The sequence below is a fragment of the Lagopus muta genome, chromosome 5 (genome assembly GCF_023343835.1).
Source record: "Lagopus muta isolate bLagMut1 chromosome 5, bLagMut1 primary, whole genome shotgun sequence".
NCBI classification, from domain to species: domain Eukaryota; kingdom Metazoa; phylum Chordata; class Aves; order Galliformes; family Phasianidae; genus Lagopus; species Lagopus muta.
The window spans coordinates 34,290,547-34,312,453 of NC_064437.1; the positions used below are offsets into that span (position 1 = coordinate 34,290,547).

Consider the following 21,907-nt stretch of genomic DNA (forward strand, 5'->3'; position numbering starts at 1 on the left):
AGGGTTATTAAACATTCTATCTGATTTGTCATGCAAGCTAAGTCTGCTGTGTTTTAAGAACATACTGAGCAGTTTAGTCTGTACTGGCCTCAGGCAATATTCAACATTCCCCACTTCTCTAGAAAGAAAGTGAAGTTATGGGACTGTTTGTTCTCTTTTGTTTTCTTTCTGTGTCTCTGGGTCTTCATCTGTTCCTTCTTTCTATCTGCTTACATAGATGAACTCCAGGAGACTTTAATTAGCTTGCTGAAAAAGACAGAATTGAAAGAAAACAGATGGGAATGTGTTTTCTAATGCAGCTTGCACTACAGGTTGCAACGGTTTGTGTCTCAGTACCAGGGAAACACTATCATTGTCTGTTACCCTGTTCAGTGATTGAATGCCCACCTTTTCCTCTCTCAGTGTCTGACTGGAGAAAATAATTTCTCTAATTTCTCAAAGCTTTGTCCTCTGAATTTTCTCTTTCCTTATATACATTGTCTTTCCCCACAGCTCGTTACATACCTAAGGAAGTTTCTAAAGGACAGAAAAGTATCCAGTTCCCAGTGAAGGTCCCTGGAACTTCAGTTTATGTGCAGGTGTTACATTTAGACTAAAAGTAATTTGCCTATTCCTACATCATTATATGGGAGGTGTGCCCTAAATCACTGTGTCCTGTACAAAAATACCTTTCTGTGTTTGAAAACTAAAAATTCAAGACATTGGCACTGTTTTGTTCTGTTCCCAGTGGCTGCTTTACTGAAATACAGGAGTAAACAAGAAAAAAAAATACTACTGGGCATTGTGTTGTTTAAAGTGTCATATTTTCAGCAGCTTCAATTTCAGTTGCATTGTCTTCTATTTGTCTTCAGTTGCGGTCTTCTAATCCTCACAAATGAATATATGTGGTTCGTTGTGTTAATCTTTCTGATTCTGGGGTCAGTGTTAACATTTTATAATCAGAACGAAATATTTTGGTATAGCACAGACTATACTAATAGCTGAATAACAATCAAAATTATATAACAGGAGTGTGACTTTAGCATTGATGATCTAAGGGTGTAATCATGACACGTGTTCAGGAGGAGGTCATGCTTTTTGTTTGGGCACCAGGCAGAGGTTTCAAGTTTCTGTTTGCAGTATGCAAAATTCTGTGCTTTAATTTAAATAAGTCATCCTGTACTTGAGAGAATCAGCTCAGTTTAAAGCTATTTACTTAGCCAACCGCATCTTTATTATCTGTTAGTAGATGAGTAGTCTTGTCATGCCAAGTCTTGGTGAACTCTCTGTCATAATTCTTCCTTATGTAGTTTCAAGTCAGTTCAGCTGTCCTCCAAACACAAGGAAATCAATGTGTTTCCTCGGGCACTGACTTTTATGGTCTTTGGCATGGAGCTCTGGCTGTCCTGACAGCAGTGCTTTCTGCCAGGGATTCATTAGTGGAAGATACAGTCGCTAGGAGCAGGCCGTGTGCCTGCACTGTGTTAGAGTTCTGCACTAAGGCAGGGAGTGATGGAGCCCTGAGGCATCACTTGCTGCCTCTGTTACACCCCTGCTGGCCCTGGGAAGAGAGATCTGGGCTTCCTGAGGGGAAGCACAAAGCCACCACGCAGGATCTGGCTGGGCTCGCAGCCATGTGTCACTAGTCTGGCCAGGTGCTCTGCAGCTCTGCACATCAGGGAAGCTGAAATAATGAAGTGCCTTAATATCTACCTCTAATTTAAAAAAAAGGAAATTCAGTGTTCCCCTGTACTTCTGCACTAATCACAATCTAAAACATACAGTTACATATATTAACTGTTATATGCTTCAAACCACACAATTAGCTAAAACAAGGCTTTGTGTTCAATCTCTTCAAAAGTTCTGTGCAAAAATGAAGACCTGTGATGTCTATTTTGTCTTCATTTTCAGCTCATAATGGAGTATCAACCATGAAAAATGGGATTTCCTGGGAATTCATTAGCAGTTGGGATCCCCTCAGTAAAATGCAAATCTTCATTTTACTGTCACCATCAGGCCTGAGGAGCAGCTCGGTGAGTTTATTTTCTTTCATAACTCTATTTTCTGCCATGTGCATTCAATAACGTGTTTCTCTGAGGGACTTGGACTTTCAATTGCAATGTTCGCAATGCTTTTGGATATATGTGTTGTAACATTTAGCAGTGAGGCATTAGATGGGCCATTTCCCAGCAATAATAAATGTAATAACAGCTTTAAAAGGTTTTTGGTTTTTTGTTGTTTGGTTGTTTTGGTTTTTTTTTTTTTTTTTTTTTTTTTTTTTGCTATCTGCAGACTAGATTATCATCTTATTTTAAATTGACAACAAGGGCCAGGTGGCTGCTAGAAGAGAAAGATATGAATTATGAAGTTATGCTTCCAAGACAGTCTTGGCCAGGGGCTGTTCAGGCATAAATTGGTTCCTATTACTTATTTGCAAAGGAGGGAAAAGGTATAGTTCATTTCCATGGGAACACCATGTAGCAGAAACACCCCCATGATTACTCTGTATTATTTCCAGTAAAAAGCTGATATTTACTCCATCATAACAGCTAACAACTGACACTGCCATGGGTATTTCTATTGTGTTGTTGAATAAGGACTAGGAATTACCTTCCATGCTGTTTTGCAGCATTCCCAAAGTTAGGGCCATATACCTAGCAAAGAAAATAAAGGGAGGAATTATGAGGGAGCTTAAAAAGTAATGCCTCCTGTTTCATTATGTTGGTCCGTGGCATCACAGATGGATGTTGGTGGTATGGCAGTAGAGGCTGAACCTTCCCACCAATATTCCATTGCATTTTGTGCCTATGTGAAAGATGGCAGCAGAGGGGCAGTCTGACAGAATGGCATTTGAAGTGGAAGTGCAGATGAAGCAAAGATGTGTCACTGAATGCCTCCATGAGGAAAAAATGGCACTAATTGCTATTCATTGATGCTTGCTGAATGTCTGTGGTGGCCGAACAGTGGATGTGAGCACAGTGAGGGTGTGGGTGACGCGTTTTAGCATCAACAACTGTGGGTAACCTTCACTGGTGTGGGTATTCACAAATGTGGCATGCAGTCTCTTGTTCATCCCTCGTGAAAATGCATAGCTGATGGCAGAGAATATATTGAAAAACGTTTTGTAGCTGAGAATTTGCTCTCTCAAACAGTGTTATTGTGCTCTTTGTGTACCTATGATAGTTTTCGTGGCCAGTAATGGGGCCTACAGGATAGAAAATCGATGTTTAGAGGGGAAAAAAAAAAAAAAAAGAAACACACCAACAAGCTCCTTCAGTGACCTTGGAGATTGCATCTCTCTAAAGTACCTTTTTGCACAGCTAGGGGAAAAAAAAAAAAGACTTCATGGAAATCATTCTTAGATTGTGAAGTTTAAGTGAGATGCCAATTATGAATCTGTAGTTTAAATCTATGTCTTCAGTTGAATGAGAAAGAAGGAACCAGATGTAATCTCTAAAAAAAAGGTCAAGTGTTTCTTCCTACCATACTTTTAAGCTTTTAATTGGAAAGAAGCATGCCTGCTTTTTTTTTTTTTTCTTCACAAAATCTGTGGAAAAACTAGTCATTCCTTTCCTTGATAATACAGTTTGAATTTGCTTTTCCTAGAATAGAAAGTAGATTGAAAGGAATTATCAAATTACTTGAAGTCTTTCTTATCTTTTTTGCCTAAAGTTTTCTGTCCTTTGCAAGCACACTCTTAGGCAAGATTTGTCGGTAACTTCTGATGGGGATGGTTCCTCCCCGCAAGTTCCCTGTGGCTGCTGTCTTGTCTTTGTGAGCCTTTCCATCTGTCTTCAGCAGTTCTTTCTCCTCCTTCATCCACCCACTTCACACTTTGACATAAACATCTCTGCCCCAGATGACACTGTATTGCTAAGCTGACAGCATGTGACTAATATTGTGTTTGTTCATAAATATGCCTCATCAGCAATTACATTCTTCTGTGAGATACTTATCTGTGAGTTGGAGTGGCATAAATCTAGAGTACACAGCAATAACATGAGTTTTAAGGCCTATCAGCTGTAGAACTTGTATTCTTTCCTTATAAAAGATGTAGTAAGGTATCCTCATCTTTACTTTTTCATCCTGTTCCTATAACCAATGCACTATAAACTAGCATAAAAATTATTTTATCAATGTTTCTTATTTTGCAAAGGCGGGAGAACTCTTGACCTTCCCCTGTTTATTGTATGGCCTCATCTTAAAATTAAGGTGCAGATGGAGAGAAGGGAGTGCTTGCTTATTGGATTGATTTCATACTTACTATGTGACATAGCTTTAGTCCCCAGTATTTCTGACAAGGACCTATGCTGATGTTAACCAGGCTCCTTAAAAACTGAACGGGCACTTAAGTCTGAACTATTTTAACATCAGTAGAGCACATAGATAGCAATTCTAGCCTAACATTGAGCATGGATGTTTCTTTGATGAAGGCAAAGATGGAGAGCTGACCACAACTACTTGCCATGCAGACACTGTGCCAAGGACAAGGTAAGGCAGATGATTTCAGGAACTTGCAGCACAGTGACATATTTAAGATAAATGTTCCAAGAGTTACTAAAATAAACTACTGTGTCTATACAGCACTGCATTTTATGTGACAGCGTGCTGTATAGCTTAATGTAGATTGGACTATGATAAGGCTGTTAGTAACCAGTTCACTTCCAAGCAGCGAGTTGAGCAAAATGGAAAGTTCACCTAATTTTCTGATTAAGTGTTTGAAGGTTATATAAAAGAAATTTGTTCCAGCTTTGAAATGACCTTGGCAATTATTAGTTGTCAGACTGCTTTTTTGAGGGTTACAAGCGCAGCTGCTTCATAAAGAAGTAGTCTTTCTGGATATGTGACATGTTTGAAAACCAGATTTCATCTTTTTCCAAAATTCTCTATTGCTAACAGTTAAATAGACTGTTGTGGGACTTGGGTTCAATTTCTCCTGGCATTACCCACATAACGCTATACCAGCATAATTCATGTGTCAGAGGACCTTAGAAGGAATCTTACTGTTCTACTTATTGACACAAAGAATATCAGGTTACTGCTGAAATCACTGGAGTAACCAAGCTGGGTTTTGAGAATGTTAATCTTTTTAACAACTTTGGCCATTGCCACATAGGCTCACCTGTGGATTTTGGAATTGTAAACCTTTTAGCTATTCCATGAGGATGCCAGGCTGTAGAAAAATAAAATATTTGCTTTCTTTATTCCTTACTCTTCAGTATATTTGTTTTTCCCTAATTCCTTGCTACTTCACAAAGGAAACTAAATCTAATGGTGGGTGATGATTTAGCGTCTTACCAGCTTCTGTTGTGCAAGTATACTCTGGCTCATGGTAGAAGAGTTTTTATGAAGAGTATATTTATTTTAAGCTGTGGGTACAAGATAATAACTTGGCTGGTAATGGCTTATGATGTGTAAAAACTTGCCACATTTTACTGTTGCCACACTTTCCTGAAGAGAGGCAGTATGTGGCTGTTGAGGTTTTACTGAATTCCCTGTTCAGCGTTTCCAGTTCTGTATTTAATCTTTTGAACTGCAAACTGTGTTCAGAGGAAGAAGCAATAGTAATTTGCCAAGGTTTATAAAGTTGCTCATTGATTAAAGTTGCATCCATATGCATAGGGATTTATGTGGGCAGTAGTACCCCACAGCAGTATTAACCATTGCAACTGCTGTAGAATTGCATAGAAATTGGACCTATAAGATCATGTTCTGATAAGTTAGACTCCCAAGAATGTGGACACTTAATCATTTAGAATATTCCTTGCCAAAATCTAGATTGAGTTTATTCTTATCTTGCAGCTGCAGAAGTTTTTCAGAGCTGTAAGTACTTCGGAAGTCTGCAGCCACTTGGAAACAGAACAATTAATGTCTGCATTGCATTGAATTTTCTGCTACCTGTGTCATTCCCAAAGCACAGCAGCATTCATGAGCAAGGTATTTTACCTACTAATACCTAACCTGAATTTTATACACTTAATGCAAATTCTTTTCATCTACTGTAGTTTCAGCTGATGAGGCTAGACGTTTTTAAAAATGATTAACCTGCATTCAAACATTTGCTGCTTATCAGGTAGAGGGAAGAATTTTGAATAGAGATCTTTTATAACAGTTTTCGAGATCTAATCAGTGGGGGGGGGGGGGGGGGAGGGGGGGATTAAAAAAGGAGACTGGTATCTCCTCAATCTGTTAAAAACACTGGTGGCCACATCTCATTTTTGGTTTTCATAAAAACCAGAACAAAATTGTTACGTTCATTGGAATTCTATTGAAATTTTGTGCCTTTGTATGAAACTACAATTCTGGAGTTACTTGTTGAATTGTTTTTCCTTGTTAAAAAATGAAACTTGAACTTTTTCTTTTATAATACAAATTCATATTTATCAGCATAAAAAATTTCTCTCAGCATTTGCATAACAAGTGTGTAAGCAAAACTAAGAAGGCTTAATTGTGCCCTGCTTATCCAATCTCTGCTTCAGCACAGTGTCATTGAACAAGAATGACACTATATAAAGGGGCCTTGTGAGAAGTGCTCATTTTCGCTTTGAAGCAGAAAGGTAAGTTTGACTTCTCATAAATCACAAGGAACTTCAGCTAGTAGGGAAACCTGTTCCATTCCATTTCTTTGGTCACATTTACATTTAAAAGTTAATGTTTTTGCTTTAAAAGTGATGGGGGGGAGGGGAGGTTGTTGTTTTTTTTTTTTTTTTTCACTTATATTGGTAATTTTACTGAATGCCTGAAGGATACCAGACTCTGGTGACTGATGAAGGTCATTAAAAGTAGATTAAAACTGAATAGCTGTCTTTCCATTTTGTTATAGTACTGATCCGAACTCTGGCTGTGCATCATGATCCAATTATGAGCTGGGTCCAATAGTTCATTTAAAAGCAGTTCCCTGAATGATCAGCACCAGAGGAAAAGTACCTGTTGTAATTGCATTCTCTTATCTTGGTGACATAAGTATGGCCAGCTAAAGTAATTTCTATTACAGCCTTTTATAGTCTGTTCTCCACAGTCATTGACCAGCATTGTCAGAAGGATCTATTAGCCTTCAACACAGGAAATGGTAAACAATTTGAAACAGTTCAGATTCAGTGCTTGAAATGTGACAGTGCTTTAATACGGCATGCAGGTTCTCAGGTTGATTAGAAATGTACTTGTTAAAGAAGATAATCCTGGCCATGAGGAACTGGCTCTATGACCTAAGCTATGCATCTATGCTAAAACTTAAGACATAAATAAATATTCTTATATTCAAAGGAATGCTTCACCAAACTGAGTTTGATGAGACATTTCTCTAGACCAAACAAGTTTCACTCTTAAAAATATTCAGTATTGATGTATACGTACAATAACATAAAAAGCTTTTTACAATAAAGTCAGCCTATCAGATGAAACTGTATTGCATACTTTTAAAACTCAATCCAGTTGTACATATCCATTCAATAAATGGCACTAATAATAAACTGAGATTCTAATTCTGCTCTCCATATATACTTTGAAACAAATTCCGTGTACTAACTGATGAACACCCATTTGTTAGCTAAAAGAATAGTACATAGTCATCTCATTGTAAAGTGTGAAGTCAAGGTTTATATGAGAATCAGCCCACCTGGGTCATGTCTTTAAAACTGGATACTCGTTCTGGCATCTTGAACCTGTCTTTCTCTCTCATTTTTAGCTGAGTAATGTCAATAACCGAATATCTCCACGACATAACATCTTATTTTTCATCAGTTCAAGTTTTATAACCACACAGCATTGGCCAATGCTACAGTGATCCGTGGTTTGACAGCACTTTCTACTCATGATATCTCAAAAATTACAAAAATTATGCCCTTCCTTAATTTTATGCCAGAAAGGATAAAATAAATGAGTGGGCCTATTAGCAACCAGAAAACATGCTTTTTTTGGAACACTAACTTAGACATCTTCAAGCTTGTAGAATTTTGTTCAAAAACAGAATTGTAATATCAATTGAGCTATAAAATGTTGGCCATGTGTAAAATGCTCTTCCACTCAACCTATTTCACGTAAGTGTGCCTAAGTCATATCATGCTTAAAGAGATTGCCAAGTAGCTCCAAACCTTTGCAATGACTGCTGTAACAGATTGTGCCTTTCAGGTTGGTGTCATATATGTCTATGTTTTGTTGAGTGATTACAGGTCTTATAAACAAGTAATGGGTTAAACTTGGTCAATTCTACACGAGCTCATTTCTCAAGGATTAATCCAACAAATCATCAGTAACAGCAAAAATGATTATTTGCTCCCACTACTCCCAGATGTCTAACAATCTTTCTGTAGTACGTATGTCAGTTGATATCAGTCTAGAAACATTTATGTGGATAGGCTACGGTAGCAAAAAAAAAAATCATATACCTTAAACTTTACTTTATTTGAAGTATAGAATATATTTCAAGAAGGGAACAAAAAAAAGCTATTCTATCAGCCCCTGCCTACATGTTTTACAGAATCACTGCTTAACAGATACATGCATTTTCTTACAGCTTCCCTGAGCAACCATGTTGTCTTACTCATTCTGCATGATTGTAGCAGCAGTTGCTTTACTAATGCCTTGCCATGCACAAAACTGTGCAGGAGCTCCTGAGCTACCCAGTATCCCTGGAGTTAGTGGACTGCCTGGTCTGGGAGGTAACAATAGTAATGCTCTTCATGTATATGTATTAATCATTACTCTTCAGTAAGAAAATAATTACTTGTTTTCTTTTCATTCAGACAAAATAAGACAATAGAAGATGAATTTCAGTGTTCAGTGATTTCAAATGCTAGTAAATCCTGAATGTGATTTTCTGCTCTGATCTTTTGTCCATAGTTCCAGCACACAGCAAACTTTCCATTTTTGGAAAAATTCCTTGTTTTGAAGGCTAAATGACTGGCATGGAAGGGCATATGTTCTCATGCAAGTGGTGCTGTTAGGTGGAGGGAAAAACTGAACAGAGGAAATACTGGCTTGATATTTTTCCTAAAAGATAGACCCCCTCTCTTTTCTGTGAAAAGCATAGTTTAATCATAGAAAAATAATACATATATACATATAGTGCTTTTCTGTTGCCTTTCCAAAAGGAATTGCTTCTTCTACAGCAAAAGATTTTTTGTTTGAATAAAATACTATTCTAGTAGGTATTTACAAATGTAACAAAAATGTGCCTAGTATTTTTCTGCAGAATTCAAAAATGATACACAGAAAAGTATCTTTCTGAGGAATATAATTTGCATTGTGTAATTGTATTTCAGGTCCATTACTAGGCTGAAAGCAATAAAAAAAAGTTATTCATAATCTCAAACTGCAATTTGTTAGATACAAGTCCTGTTGTTTGCTGAACATCACCAGATGTTTACCCCTTAGAAATAAAATTATGCTCCTCTTATCCAGGTCTCAATAGATATTTAGGAAGTCTACTGCAGCCTTACAGAAAAGAGAAACTTACTGAACGTCAGTGGTTACAAAGGCAGCAAGGTAAGAATGGAGTGAAAGGAGTCAACAGCAGGTTTGCAGCACTAGGTGAAAGAGGCTGATCTCTATATAACATTTTGTCAGAAAAGTGACTGCTTTTTTGAGTCAAATGTGTTATTTTTCACAAATGGTAACACGATCACAAAAGCACCCCAGTAATTTCTTAGTATGTTTAGGATCATTGTTACTGGTGGAAATATGCATGAAATAAACATCTACCTTTACAGTCAGTCCCCATCTTAAGCATCCAGTGCATTTTGAATCATCTACATGGAAACTCTCCTGTATCAGTGTTTAGTTTCCCTTAAAATAAGGAATAAAGACATAAAGCATCCATTCAGCAACATAAAAATAAAATTATAATCTAAATTTTGCTTGACGCCAGAGGAAATAGAACCTCTCAAAAATAGCCATTGTGCCAGTTCAGTAAAAATTATGAGAATGAAACAAGTCTTCTTTGCAAAGCCATGGTAAAATATTTTATCTTAGGACCTTTACACTCTTATAGACATGACATAAACTCCAAGCTATAAAAAATATTTTTTCTTTTATAGTTTTTAATAGGCTTTTTCTGTGTATAAGTAAATTTCTGAGCTTTTCTGAGGGCTGTGGGGTTTTCTTTGTTTATTTTGGTACAGATTAGTCAGGAAGTGACAAAATATTTTAAAAATATTTGTTTTACCCTGGGTTGTAGTTAAAATACATTATACACTGGTTAGTTTTGAAAAAAAAGTTAGTTTTATCCAGTGAGATACATTGATACATGAGATTTTGGCTGTGGATGACCTCACTGCAGCCTTTCAGGACCTAAAAGGAGCCTACAAACAGGAGGGGAGTCAGCTCTATGAAAGGGTAGATAACAGCAGGACAAGGGGAAATGGTTTGAAGTTGAGGGAGGGAAGATTTAGATTGGTTGTCAGGGGGAAGTTCTTCACTATGAGAGTGGTGAGGTGCTGGAACAGCTGCCCAGAGAAGCTGTGGATGCCCTGTCCATACCTGGAGGTGTTCAAAGCCAGGTTGGATGGGGCCCTGAGCAGCCTGGTCTGGTATTAAATGGGGAGGTTGGTGGCCCTGCATGTGGCAGGGGGTTGGAGCTTCACGATCCTTGAGATCCCTTTAAATGTGGGCCATTCTGTGATTTTTATAACCAGAACCTACCTTTTCCTGATTGTGCAACTTCTATTTTCACCTGTTTAGATCTATCTACTTCTTTTGACGATGAACTCCGCAATGTTTTACTGAATCTAAGACAACGACTTTTCCAGCTAGAAGGAGGTAGCTTTTTCATTTTTAATTTTTTAGCTCTCAATCATTTCCAGTGCAATGGGCAAAATCAATTACAGAATCAAGACTTGTAGAAAAGAAATCACGCTTGAAAAAAACAGAACTACATTCCAAACCTAGAACTTCTTGTGAAACATCACTGAGGTGTCCTAGGAATGTTGTAGAGCTTGTACTCATTTCCTGTAGTGCTACTAAGTTTTGGCCTTAGGTCAAGTAGACCCAAACCTTTAAAGGTAAATTAGGTTTCTTATTCCTACTACTGACAGTGTAGAATAAGATGTAGTCTGTCTACACCATCTTAAAAAAAGAAATTATGCAGTTGATGCAGTTGGTTACCTATTAGGACTATTAAGAATAAATTGAATTTTCTAAAATGCTCTAGTAATGCCCAGTACAATTAGATGTCCAGTAAGCAGCACAAAGCTTGTTTGTAAGACAGCCTGAAGTGTTGCTTTGCACTTGACAATGTTCTGCATTTTTGAATTGTGAGGCAAGATGTACTTAGGCATATGAGAAAAGGAACATTAAAGAAATGTATTTTCTTAGTGGGAGAGAAAAATGCTGACTTCTCACAGGAGCATTGAATACATTTATTCAAATTTTATTCCTATTTCCTAAAAATCTGAATGGCATTGCAATTTCCACACAGATTCATGGAAACTCTTCACCCTTGTCATCTACTGCTTTCGTTTCTATCTACCAGCAATGAAATCATTGTAGGTCATGGAAAAGTTTTGTGCACTGAGTACTTAATTTTCTCTACGCCTCTTTATTTCTCTGCTTTCTCATCAATATGCTTCAAGAAATAAGAAAGTGAGCAAACTCTTTTTTTTTTTCATGTTTCAGTGCTTGCTTTGAATGGGAAAATAACAAAAGTAGGAGAGAAAATATTTGCCAGCAATGGAAAGGAAGTCAATTTTTCATCTGCCCTAGAATCCTGTGAAGAGACTGGAGGAACTCTTGCAACTCCCATGAATGAGGAGGAGAATAAAGCTATTATGGGCATTGTGAAACAGTATAACCGATACGCTTACTTGGGTATTAAAGAGAGTGACACTGCAGGTCAATTTAAGTACATGAATGGCCAACCTCTGAATTATACCAACTGGCAACAGTATGAGCCTAATGGCAAAGGGACAGAAAAATGTGTAGAGATGTACACTGACGGAAAGTGGAAAGACAGAAAATGCAACCTGTACCGCCTCACAATCTGTGAATATTAGAGAATGACCTTTCAAGCACCTGAGAACGAACATGGAGACCATGAAATACCCTGTTTCATTCAGACTGATGCAATTTCTGCAATTATTCTATGTCACAAAATCTAAAATGAATCATATTACTATATATTTTTATGCTTAAGAAAATGCCAAATGTAGAAGGTGATTAACTTACTTAATTAAAATGTGCATAATCTGATGTACTTGTCTCTCTTTTTGGAGAGCTGAAAGCTCAGAATTCATTGGTCACAACAGACTGTCCCTCTCCACTAGGGACAGGGTCTACATGAAAATTAGAGGAAAATTGCAAGGATAGGATTTGGATATTGGAAAAAACCTGAAGATAAAATTACCTTTGATTGAAAACACTGTGAAAACATACTGAAAACATTTTCACGTATTTCATAAATAGTCTTACAGGTCATGAATAAGTTTCACTGGACCAAGGATGGTCTTTGGACTTGAGTATCTCCTATAACAATAAGGCTCTCCTAGAAAGCCTTAGGTGACGTGTGTCACAGTGAAGCGTGCATTAAGCATCCATATTTAACCATCTTTATAAAAATACTAACAGTACTGGTTCAATTAATTTTCTTAGTTAAATCAGAAGCCATTCTCTGTAAAACACTGATAAACATTGCCTTTGATTTATAAACATATAAAAAGGTATGTAAGAGACTAAAATCGCATTTTTTTCCTAAAACATCACATTCTCTCATAAAATTATGACCATTGTTGTGTTAAAAGTCCACTTGTTGTCTCCCACATAACTGATTAAGCATATACTATTTGAGGGGAGCAGGTAGAAGAAGAAGTTCAATCAGTTCAAACACAAACTATATCTCTACTGATGTCATGCCAATAAACCACAAAGACCACGATTCAAATCTCCTAGTATCAAGAAGGATTTTTTCAGAAAGTGCTTTTCCTGCCTCTCAGTTTCAGCAGCAGGCTGGGACGGTAAGAACTCAAAAAAGGATAGAAGTAGCAAATCCTCATATGCTTACCCTACAGTAGGGAAGTCATGGGTTCATCCTGGGCTCACTGTAAAACAACCTGGGGGAGAAAAGATAGTACTGGAATGAAATCACATGCATAATACCTTTTACTTTATCTTTTCTTCTTTCCCCACAACTGACTCTGTGAAGGGAGCCTATATGAACCTGGACTTGACTTGGGGCGGCAGTGTTTCCCCTGCCCTATCCTTGCTGTGAAAGGGATGGGGTCTGTCCAGTGTGGACATTTGAAGCTCTGTTGAGTAGGAAAGCTTTAGGATGTTCAGACATCAGCACAAGCTTAATCTGGTGGGAAGGATCTTGTGGCTGGTATGCTGTGATGGACAGTTAAAGGCTCTTCAAAAAAGATAGGCAGGACACTAAGAGGTGGTGGGCATGGGACAGGCTCCCCAGGGCAGTAGTCATGGCTGCGGAAGCTGCTGTTCAAGAAATGCCCAGGTAACTCTCTCAGACATAATCTGACTTTTGGGTGGTCCTGTGTGGAACTAGAGTTGGACTCCATGACCGTCTTTATGGGTCACTTCCAACTTGGGACATTCTATGGTTCTATGATGTGGAAAAGGGGGGATAATTTTCATCAGGACCACACACAGAACTCCAGTGATCTGAGAATGGATGTGAAAATGGGAAAAATACACTCAGCAACATGCTGGATAGATTTCAAAATGTGAACACGCTTTACAAATTAGCATTCTTGGAGACCTGTAATGACAATAAAAATTTTGGCAAAAATTTCAAATGGGAAGGGAACAGATCATACCATGAAAAAGATTCTGTCAGGTTACCTTGAGAAAATGTGGAGCAGAAGTAATAGTTTTTACTTTTTCTATGTCTTACAAAAAATTTGAAGGTTTACTTAATCTACCTCTACCTTTAAAATTTTAATTATCAATATTTTAGTTAGTTAGTGATATTTTACTAAGTAAACCTTGTTTGGAATTTTTGTCTTTCAAGCATACAGCTTCTTTGTTAGGGGGAGATGATCAAACATCATAAAACACCACCATGTTGGAGAAGGCTAAAAAAAAAAAAATAAATCACTCTACTGACATGCTGATTTATTATTTGAAACAAATTTGCATGTTTGTTGCATAGATGTCTCGCTAACTTCAGAGTGTTCTATTTGTTAGGCCATTATTTATTCCCATCATACCAATGTACACGTGATGACTATATAAGGTCCTTATTAAAATCCTTAACATGTAAAATCTTATGTAACATACTATCTACCTCTGAGGTAATTTCCAGCATAGAGCAATATCTTCTTTTATAACTGCGTGATTTAATTGGATGCTTTATCTTAGAAATACTATTACCAATTTTGAGCACTCAAAAATCACTCCTCCCTCTCCATGCACCAATCCCTCTCACATATAAAGAAACTGACTTCAGTTTACATCAAATAGGTATCTTTCAGTGTATTCCTGATTTTTGTGGGAAAAGAAAAAGGTGGTTGGGGCAGGAGGATGAAAACAAGACCCATGGTTCATCAGAAAACTGATGCCAAGAAGTCCTACCAATACTGCAAGTGCAAGGTAAGCTTAAGGTTAATCATACACTTCACGTTTATTTGCAGTTTTTATTTAACAGAACAGTAAGTGTAAGAGGGAGAAGAAATATTTGCCACCAGGGGTACTTGTTTGCTGGTTTTGAAACCATACTGAAATGAGGTGGAAAGACTGATAGTCCTTCTAGAACTCTCATGAGCTAGAGGAAAATGTTATTGAGAGTATTGTGTAATGGTAAAACAGACGTGTTTATCTGGATCTTGACGAGAGTCAGATTGTAAGTAAATGTCATGTTGAAGTCCACTATTTAAAATTGTATTAGCCTACAGTTATACAAACAGACCTAGATTTAAAGAGTGATCAATACAGGATGCTTGGAAATTAGAGTAGCTAAGGGATTGGGATGTTAATGGGATTGGACTTGAGTTGAAGTGCCTGTTAGGAAACCAGAGTTTAGTGGAGTTTGGCTCAAGGGTGGTAGGCCAGGTATGGTGCCAGGTGAAACCTGAATGTAGCTTTCACTCACCCCTCCTCCTGTGGCTCAGGAGATAGGAGGCTATGCTGCAAGAGCACCTAAGCACTTGAGGAAGTTTCAGTGATTGTAATTATAGTCATAAGGACTGCAATGAACAACTGACCTTTCGCTTATAGACAATCAAGGACAAATGAAGAATATACAGAAAAACAGTTTCATCTAATTCATAAACAAGGTTTTTATTTTGATTTTTTTTTTTTTTTTTGCAATTATGAGCACAGATCACAGTGTATGAAGTTAAAATATATTTAAGTTTTAATGCTGCTGATAAAGTAAAAAAAACACTAGGTTGAAGGTTGCCTTCCCAGTTGTCTATATCTTGCTGTATTTTTTGCTTCCTGATTTCAAAGCTCAGCAAGAACAGCCTCCATTCTCTCAGAAGTGCTGCTAGACATCAGAATTGAGAGGAGAAACACTAGGTCCTACGTGCTCTCTGCTCTTCCCTATGTTCCCTGGTATAGTGGAGCTGTTGAAGACAGTCTGACAAGGATGTTGAATGCTACACAGAGAGACGAAATACAGAAATCAAGGGACAAGGTGGTAGTGAGGTAGGATGGAAGTAGCAGCAGAACAGCACAAAAGCTGTGTAAACAGAAAATATAAATGGGCTTGGGGTCATTTAAATACAAGCCAAGACAATAAGGAGGAAGAATTTTTAAGGTTAACTGTGGTATGAAAACCACCATGAAGGAAAAATATATAAAACTTTCAGGAAGTTAAGTGTATAGAGGAAACAGGCTGGTGGAAGGAACACACCCGCTTTCATAAACTGAAATTCAACTCTAATGTCTATATTCCTCAAAGCAGCTAAGAAAGATGCATTGACAGACTTCTGTCTTCAACGTGTTTGACATTTACCTACTTACACTGTAGCTAAGTACACTGAACCAACTCTTAGTCATCTTGATTTGCTTCACTAGCACTGTAGCTATAATGATAAATGCAGAAATGCTGAATAAAATTTTCCAGTGTTCTAGAACTGTTTCTCTGTTAGGTCTATATTCCTCAGTCTCAAGGAGTTTCTGTTACATGCTGCTCAAAGCAAGATCAGAAAAATTTTACAAGTTATCATAGTTGTACAGAACATTAGTCTAATTGAGCATAAACAGTGTAGTAAAAATGCAAGTATTGTGGAAATACTTTAACTTATTTCTCCTTACCAACTTGCTGATGAAAAGCAAGAGAAGAAAGGTTTGCCATTTATCAGATTCACATCAGTTACCGGGCCAAAGTGTACCAGAAAACTTCTGTCTCCCCCCAAGTTTCCCAGACCATCAGTCAGAATATGAAACTCACCAATATGAGCCTCACCTCCTTTTCACACCTGACTGACCTCTGGTTTCTCTGGTTTCTCTCACATGTGGTTGAAGTTCTCAAGCTTCTCTCATTCATGATCTCACCATGGATGCAAATGCTAATGACCTTAAGTTCACCTGGTAATTGCCTCAGTTTCTGTTTGTTTCATGAAACAACCAGAAAACCTCAGCCAAAAGAATGTTAAGAGGACTAAGTCAAACACTCAAAATATAGGAACTGTAAAATCTGACGATAAAATTTAAGCAAAGATTACTCATGCAAATTTAAACTGGCTTTCTTCTACCGGGGCACGTACAACTGGCACAGCCTATTTATTTTTCACAGGACTAGCGCCTTTCTCAGAACACTCAGTAAACACTGCTGTGGGGGAATTAATCTAGTTTCTGTGGGCATGACACCACTGACAGAGGACTCAAACTCAGCTGAGTGAAGTGTGAACATGCAGGGTACAGCAGACCTATGGAAGGGGTGTAGACTTGCTTTAACACAGCAGCATCTCAGACCAGTATGGACATTTCCCCCTCAACTGCCTTAGATGCTAGACTTCCTGTGATATCCGGATGCTGGCCTAATACACAAAGATATACTTTTTTGAACTTGACCACAGCTTGAAACCCTTTCCCAAAAGTCCCCGTTAAATACTGAAACTCAGCTGAGAGTAACTTAGAAATGCATGGCAACATCTTCCATTTCAGCAGTGCCCCACGCTCCGAGGCCTCTACAATTAGAGGATGACACAGATCTGCTTTTACCTTCACTAAAAGGCCACTATACCATTGAATAAAACTGTGTTACTTACATAGAACAGTAGAATTGTTATTTATGAAACATAAGCTTCCCCTGGAATATCCTGTTCTGTTACTTCTACATAAGCTGCGGATGTAGCACTGTTTTCTCACTTCGGGGCTATGCTGCTATCTATCTAGATTCTGTTACAGTACAGTAGTTCAGTTATCACAGACTGAGTTCTTTATCAGTGATAATGAAAGCGACAGCACTGTAGGGATGTTCCTGGTACATATTACATTTCAGATTAACTCCGGATTTTAGCTTATCTTCACTGATATTTACAATTTGACATTTACACAGCAATTCTCTGGATGCATCACGTATTTCAAATAAGTATTGAGAAATTGTTTTTTTTTGTTCCGAGTTTTTTTTCCCCCCTTTTTTTTTTTTAAGATGTGAAAATGTTTCTACAAGTTAGAAAAGTACCCTCAAATATTTTCCTCATACTTTAAGTGTGTTCAGCTCTTGAAGAAAACAAACTCCTATCATTCAAGTTAATGACATTTCTATTCACATGCAAATTTGTATCACATTACGTGCTCTTGGTATTTGCCATAGATAAGAAGATGAATCCCAAGTTACCTGCCCTATAAATTAGACCATTTTAATAAGCCCTCCCTATTTCATATTGGAGCTACCAGGTAAGTTGAACATCTTTAAAGAGATTTCCATTAAATTGTTGTAAATTGCTCACAAGCTTCTCCATTTTAGAGTTTTTCTGTGTCAGCTTTTTTATTAAAATTTTAGCATACTGTGACTGAAGATGTCACCTGAGGTGAAGATATTTTAACAGATGGATGTCAATAATTGTTTCCCTCTTAAGCAAATTGATGAAGACCACGTGTCTTTGTTCATCTTACCCTTTCTCTTATTGAAGCAGATGAACCTGTTGCTCCTCTGTAAAACTAACACTAGAACTACAGCTTTTCCCATGAGAAAATTTGTATACGAGGGTATCTGCTGTATAAAAATGGGATGGGGATGGGGAAGTTTGGGGTGTTTTTTTTTTGTTGTTCCATAAGCTCCTAAGTACTGTAACTTTGCAACTGCCAGCGGCATTCACATCACTATCTGATAGAAGAAATTTCAAACCAAAATAGCAAAATACAGAATTTCTTCTTTTCTTCTTTTCTTCTGTTTTTTTTTGTTTGTTTGTTTGTTTGTTTGTTTGTTTGTTTAAACAGGGCTCTACACTGGAAAACAAAACTGATTGTTTTATACTTGGCTTTAAATAATGCCATCACCAGCGTTATTCCACAAAATCTTGGGACTGATACTTCTTCTGTTCCCCTGCTACGCTCAAGGAAAACCAGAACAATTTTTCCCAATGCCCGGTTTCAGAGCAGAAAACGGGATATCTCAAGCTTATTTACCAGGTGCCTGAAGTTACCAGTGCCATTTCTATCTACACATACTGTTGCGTTCCACCTTTATGCTTCATAAACCCAGTGCTATGCTGTATGATAAGACGTGGTTCTGCTTGGTAGGAAATAATGAGATCTTCATAAATTTCCTGTATGAAATAAGATGTTTAAATCTCTCCCACTCGGCTCATGTAAAGAAAAGGGTATAGCTTCCCACAATACAAGGTGCAAGAAGCTTGTTGCCAGGTGTTAGGTTGGAGCTGTGGGGAAATGCACATTTTTAAATTTCATTTAAAATGAAATAAACTTACTGTGCAATTGCTAGTCTTCTGTCTGGGCTGCCTCAAGACTTGAAGTCTACCCTAGTCCATTCATTAAAGTTTTTCCATAACTACCACTGCTCTGGCAAGAAGTTACCACAAATATATTCCTTATCCTTAGAAAGCTAAATGTGTGAAAAGATCTCTTGTTTACAGCAGTAATCCAACAGAGGTAAAACAAGCTTTTAAAGTTCACATTAATTTCACACAATTACCTCTGCTTTATCTTAAAAGCCAAGATTTAAAATGCAAACCAAATTGCTAACAGCTGGTTTTGTTTATAGGTTCCCCATCAGTTACTGGTAATGAAATGGAAGATACCGTCCTTCAATTAAAAGATCGGATTTCAAAACTCGAAGGAGGTAATTATCTAAATCTACTTTTTACTGTAGCTGGAATGAGGAATGTAAAGAAGATGAAGGATGAAATGTCTTCTAAGAAAAAAAAGTAGATTTTCCAGTTTTCATCGCATTCTCTTTATGTTGCTTGCTGATACACAGAAGGGTTATAACTTACAGACTGGGGGAAGAAGAGCATGTTGCTCTCTGTAGGTAACAATTCTGAAGTTTGAGTGCAAATAAGTCAAGCTTATCAGAACCATACTTATGCAAAATTGCTCCCTGACCATTTCTTATGCCGCTACCTAACTGAAGACTAAAAACGTCTCAAAGTATCCACAATCTGATTGTATCTAAGTTTCTACTCACTTGAGGATTGATGAATATCCATATATTCTGCAGGTCATCTCAGAGGCTTTATACAGTACAGAACTAGAATAAAAGGGATTAATAGAGTAGTTTATCTTAATGGAAAATTCCTCTTTTCATTCCCTCTTTCTCCACCTTCTTGTGCTTCTCCTATTTCATTGTCTCTATCATAGAATCATAGAATGGCTTGGGTTGAAAAGGACCACAATGATCATCTGGTTCCGACCCCTGCAGGGTCGCCAACCAGCAGACCAGGCTGCTCAGAGCCACATCCAGCCTGGCCTTGAATGCATCCAGGGACGGGGCATCCACAACCTCCTTGGGCAACCTGTTCCAGTGCCTCACCACCCTCTGTGTGAAAAACTTCGTCCTAATATCCAACCTAAACCTCCCCTGTCTCAGTTTAAAACCGTTCCCCCTTGTCCTATTGCTATCCACCTTTGTAAATCCATATATAGTTGTTCCTTACTTTTTTCCCCCTCCCCTCATCTTTTCAGATTTATTCCAGCTTTTGGGGGTTGTCTCTATTCTCTATTTTTAATCTTACATTTTACGTTTTCATCTCCTTTAGTTATTTCTGGATTTAATCTGAAGTCATTTAATCTGAAGTGATAATAGTAGGAATTGGCAACAAGTTGACTACAAAACAATCCATACAAATTAACAACTTCTACCTGATCTTGCAGTCCTTCGCTTACAAGGGAAGATAACAATATCTGGACAAAAAATATTCGCTACCAATGGGAAAACAGCTGATTTCTATGCTACGGTGAAAATGTGCCAGGAGGCTGGTGGGTGCATTGCATCTCCAAGGAACGCAGAAGAGAACGCTGCCATTCTGCACTTTGTGAAGCAGTTTAATAGGTACGCCTACCTGGGAATAAAGGAATCTCTAATCCCAGGCAAATTCCAATTCCTGTATGGTGCTGACCTGAGCTATACCAACTGGTATTCACACGAGCCTTCTGGCAAAGGGGAAGAGGAGTGTGTGGAGATGTACACTGATGGCACTTGGAATGACAAAAAGTGCAATCAGAACCGCCTTGTTGTCTGCCAGTTTTAGTGCTTCTTCCTGTCTGGTAGGGTACATGGAATAGTCTTTTATTTCCCTTGTATCTTCATTTGTAGCTAGTGAACTCAACATAGCATATAAAAATATAAGTCACTCATTTCAGTCTGATTTGGTTTCTGAATAAATATCAACCATAGAATTATAAGCCATTACTTAAAATGAGAGCTGTGACCATTTTGTCTGATCTGTTATTGATTGTCCCCTAACTTTCTTCATAGGATTCCTATATTCTCTTAACCTACTGACTTCTCAAGAGAAAAGAGTAGATTTCCTGAAGCGACTTGCAATCAGGAAAGCTTCCTATAGTCCTGTGTAGCTATGAGCCTTAAAGTTGTACTCTGGTCTCCTCAGTTCCCAAATTTCCCTCACCAAACCTACCCATACAGACATCGCTGCTACCACAGCTGTTGCTCAGCCTGCTTTTCTCTGCCCTTCTTCACCCGTAACACATTCCCTGAAAGAACAAATAAGCAGTGCTGCTAGGATGACACATGGCAGGGAGCTCTAGGGGTTCTCTCCCCCCTTACATTTCCCATGGGAAAGTTTTAGAGACATCAGGTCTGTAACTTTCATATGTCTGAAGAGGTGGCCCGAAGCCATCTGGCCTCTGGCAATTCCTAAACCCTTTCCTAACTTAAAGCATTAGTAGGACAAAAAGATCAAGGTGCCACACATGGGAACTGATCCTGGTGTGAACAACAGAGCCATGGCAAGATCGATTTATTTCAGCTAAGAGGTAGAGCGATTCAGATAACCCCAGCTGATTTCTAGGCATAACTGGCAATTTCAAGTCTTCACAAAACTTGACTGAGGTTTCCCAAGGGCTAAGCTTGGTAGACACATGTATCTTGGAAAAAGCCCGTATTCTGTGCTCCTTGCAGAAGCCACTCAGAGTTCACCCTCGCTAAAGATTTTTTTAAGACAGAGCTTTCTAAACATTTATTAAAGGGGTTCAATCAGCTACCAAAGCTGGGCATTCCCACTTGCAGAGTTGAGCAGTGCAACAGTCAGACCCAGATACGTTTATGAGTTCTTTTTCTTCCTGTTGGGTAGTTGACTCCAGCATAGCTTGGATAACATAGACTCTGCACAAGCTCTGCAAACCATGGGGCAAGGACTGGCCAATCATTTCAACATGCTTCCATACACACTGCATCTAATGCCTCGGTATCAGCTGCACCCACTCACGTGAGCCTTGTTAGCCCCAGATTGTTTAGAGGGAACTGACCAAGGAAACTTACAGCCCTAGAGCCAGACCAGCTCCTCCTACCCTCTGGGTGATGGGACACCAAACAGATAACATACAATGGTAAGCA

General features: G+C 38.1%; 2 protein-coding genes across 4 annotated transcripts; both read left to right on the forward strand.

Annotated features, from left to right (window-relative positions):
* The first annotated feature begins 1,970 nt into the window (after nucleotides 1-1,970).
* LOC125693154 (pulmonary surfactant-associated protein A-like) lies at nucleotides 1,971-12,283 on the forward strand. 3 transcript variants are annotated; one of them, XM_048944700.1, is made up of 6 exons: nucleotides 1,971-2,012; nucleotides 5,782-5,916; nucleotides 8,492-8,636; nucleotides 9,379-9,462; nucleotides 10,657-10,734; nucleotides 11,590-12,283. In XM_048944700.1, exons 3-6 carry the CDS (start codon nucleotides 8,507-8,509, stop codon nucleotides 11,964-11,966), a joined length of 669 nt encoding a protein of 222 aa, XP_048800657.1. In that variant the 5' UTR covers nucleotides 1,971-2,012; nucleotides 5,782-5,916; nucleotides 8,492-8,506; the 3' UTR covers nucleotides 11,967-12,283. The 3 variants fall into 3 exon arrangements, with proteins under 3 accessions (XP_048800657.1, XP_048800658.1, XP_048800659.1); XM_048944701.1 differs by lacking the exons at nucleotides 1,971-2,012; nucleotides 5,782-5,916 and adding an exon at nucleotides 6,461-6,536; XM_048944702.1 differs by lacking the exons at nucleotides 1,971-2,012; nucleotides 5,782-5,916 and adding an exon at nucleotides 6,877-7,048.
* A 6,079-nt stretch (nucleotides 12,284-18,362) lies between these two features.
* LOC125693156 (pulmonary surfactant-associated protein A-like) lies at nucleotides 18,363-20,582 on the forward strand. The gene is made up of 3 exons (XM_048944705.1): nucleotides 18,363-18,504; nucleotides 19,097-19,174; nucleotides 20,206-20,582. Exons 1-3 carry the CDS (start codon nucleotides 18,363-18,365, stop codon nucleotides 20,580-20,582), a joined length of 597 nt encoding a protein of 198 aa, XP_048800662.1.
* The last annotated feature ends 1,325 nt before the right edge of the window (nucleotides 20,583-21,907 follow it).

What these genes read in the sequence shown, in the direction of transcription:
- LOC125693156 (XM_048944705.1), top strand. Translation starts at nt 18,363, where the DNA reads ATGCCATCACCAGCGTTATTCCACAAAATCTTGGGACTGATACTTCTT. An exon ending in ATCTCAAGCTTATTTACCAG is followed by an intron (nt 18,505 to 19,096) that starts GTGCCTGAAGTT and finishes TTTTGTTTATAG; the next exon opens with GTTCCCCATCAGTTACTGGT. An exon ending in GATTTCAAAACTCGAAGGAG is followed by an intron (nt 19,175 to 20,205) that starts GTAATTATCTAA and finishes CTGATCTTGCAG; the next exon opens with TCCTTCGCTTACAAGGGAAG.
- LOC125693154 (XM_048944700.1), top strand. Translation starts at nt 8,507, where the DNA reads ATGTTGTCTTACTCATTCTGCATGATTGTAGCAGCAGTTGCTTTACTA. An exon ending in TGGACTGCCTGGTCTGGGAG is followed by an intron (nt 8,637 to 9,378) that starts GTAACAATAGTA and finishes CCTCTTATCCAG; the next exon opens with GTCTCAATAGATATTTAGGA. An exon ending in GTGGTTACAAAGGCAGCAAG is followed by an intron (nt 9,463 to 10,656) that starts GTAAGAATGGAG and finishes TCACCTGTTTAG; the next exon opens with ATCTATCTACTTCTTTTGAC.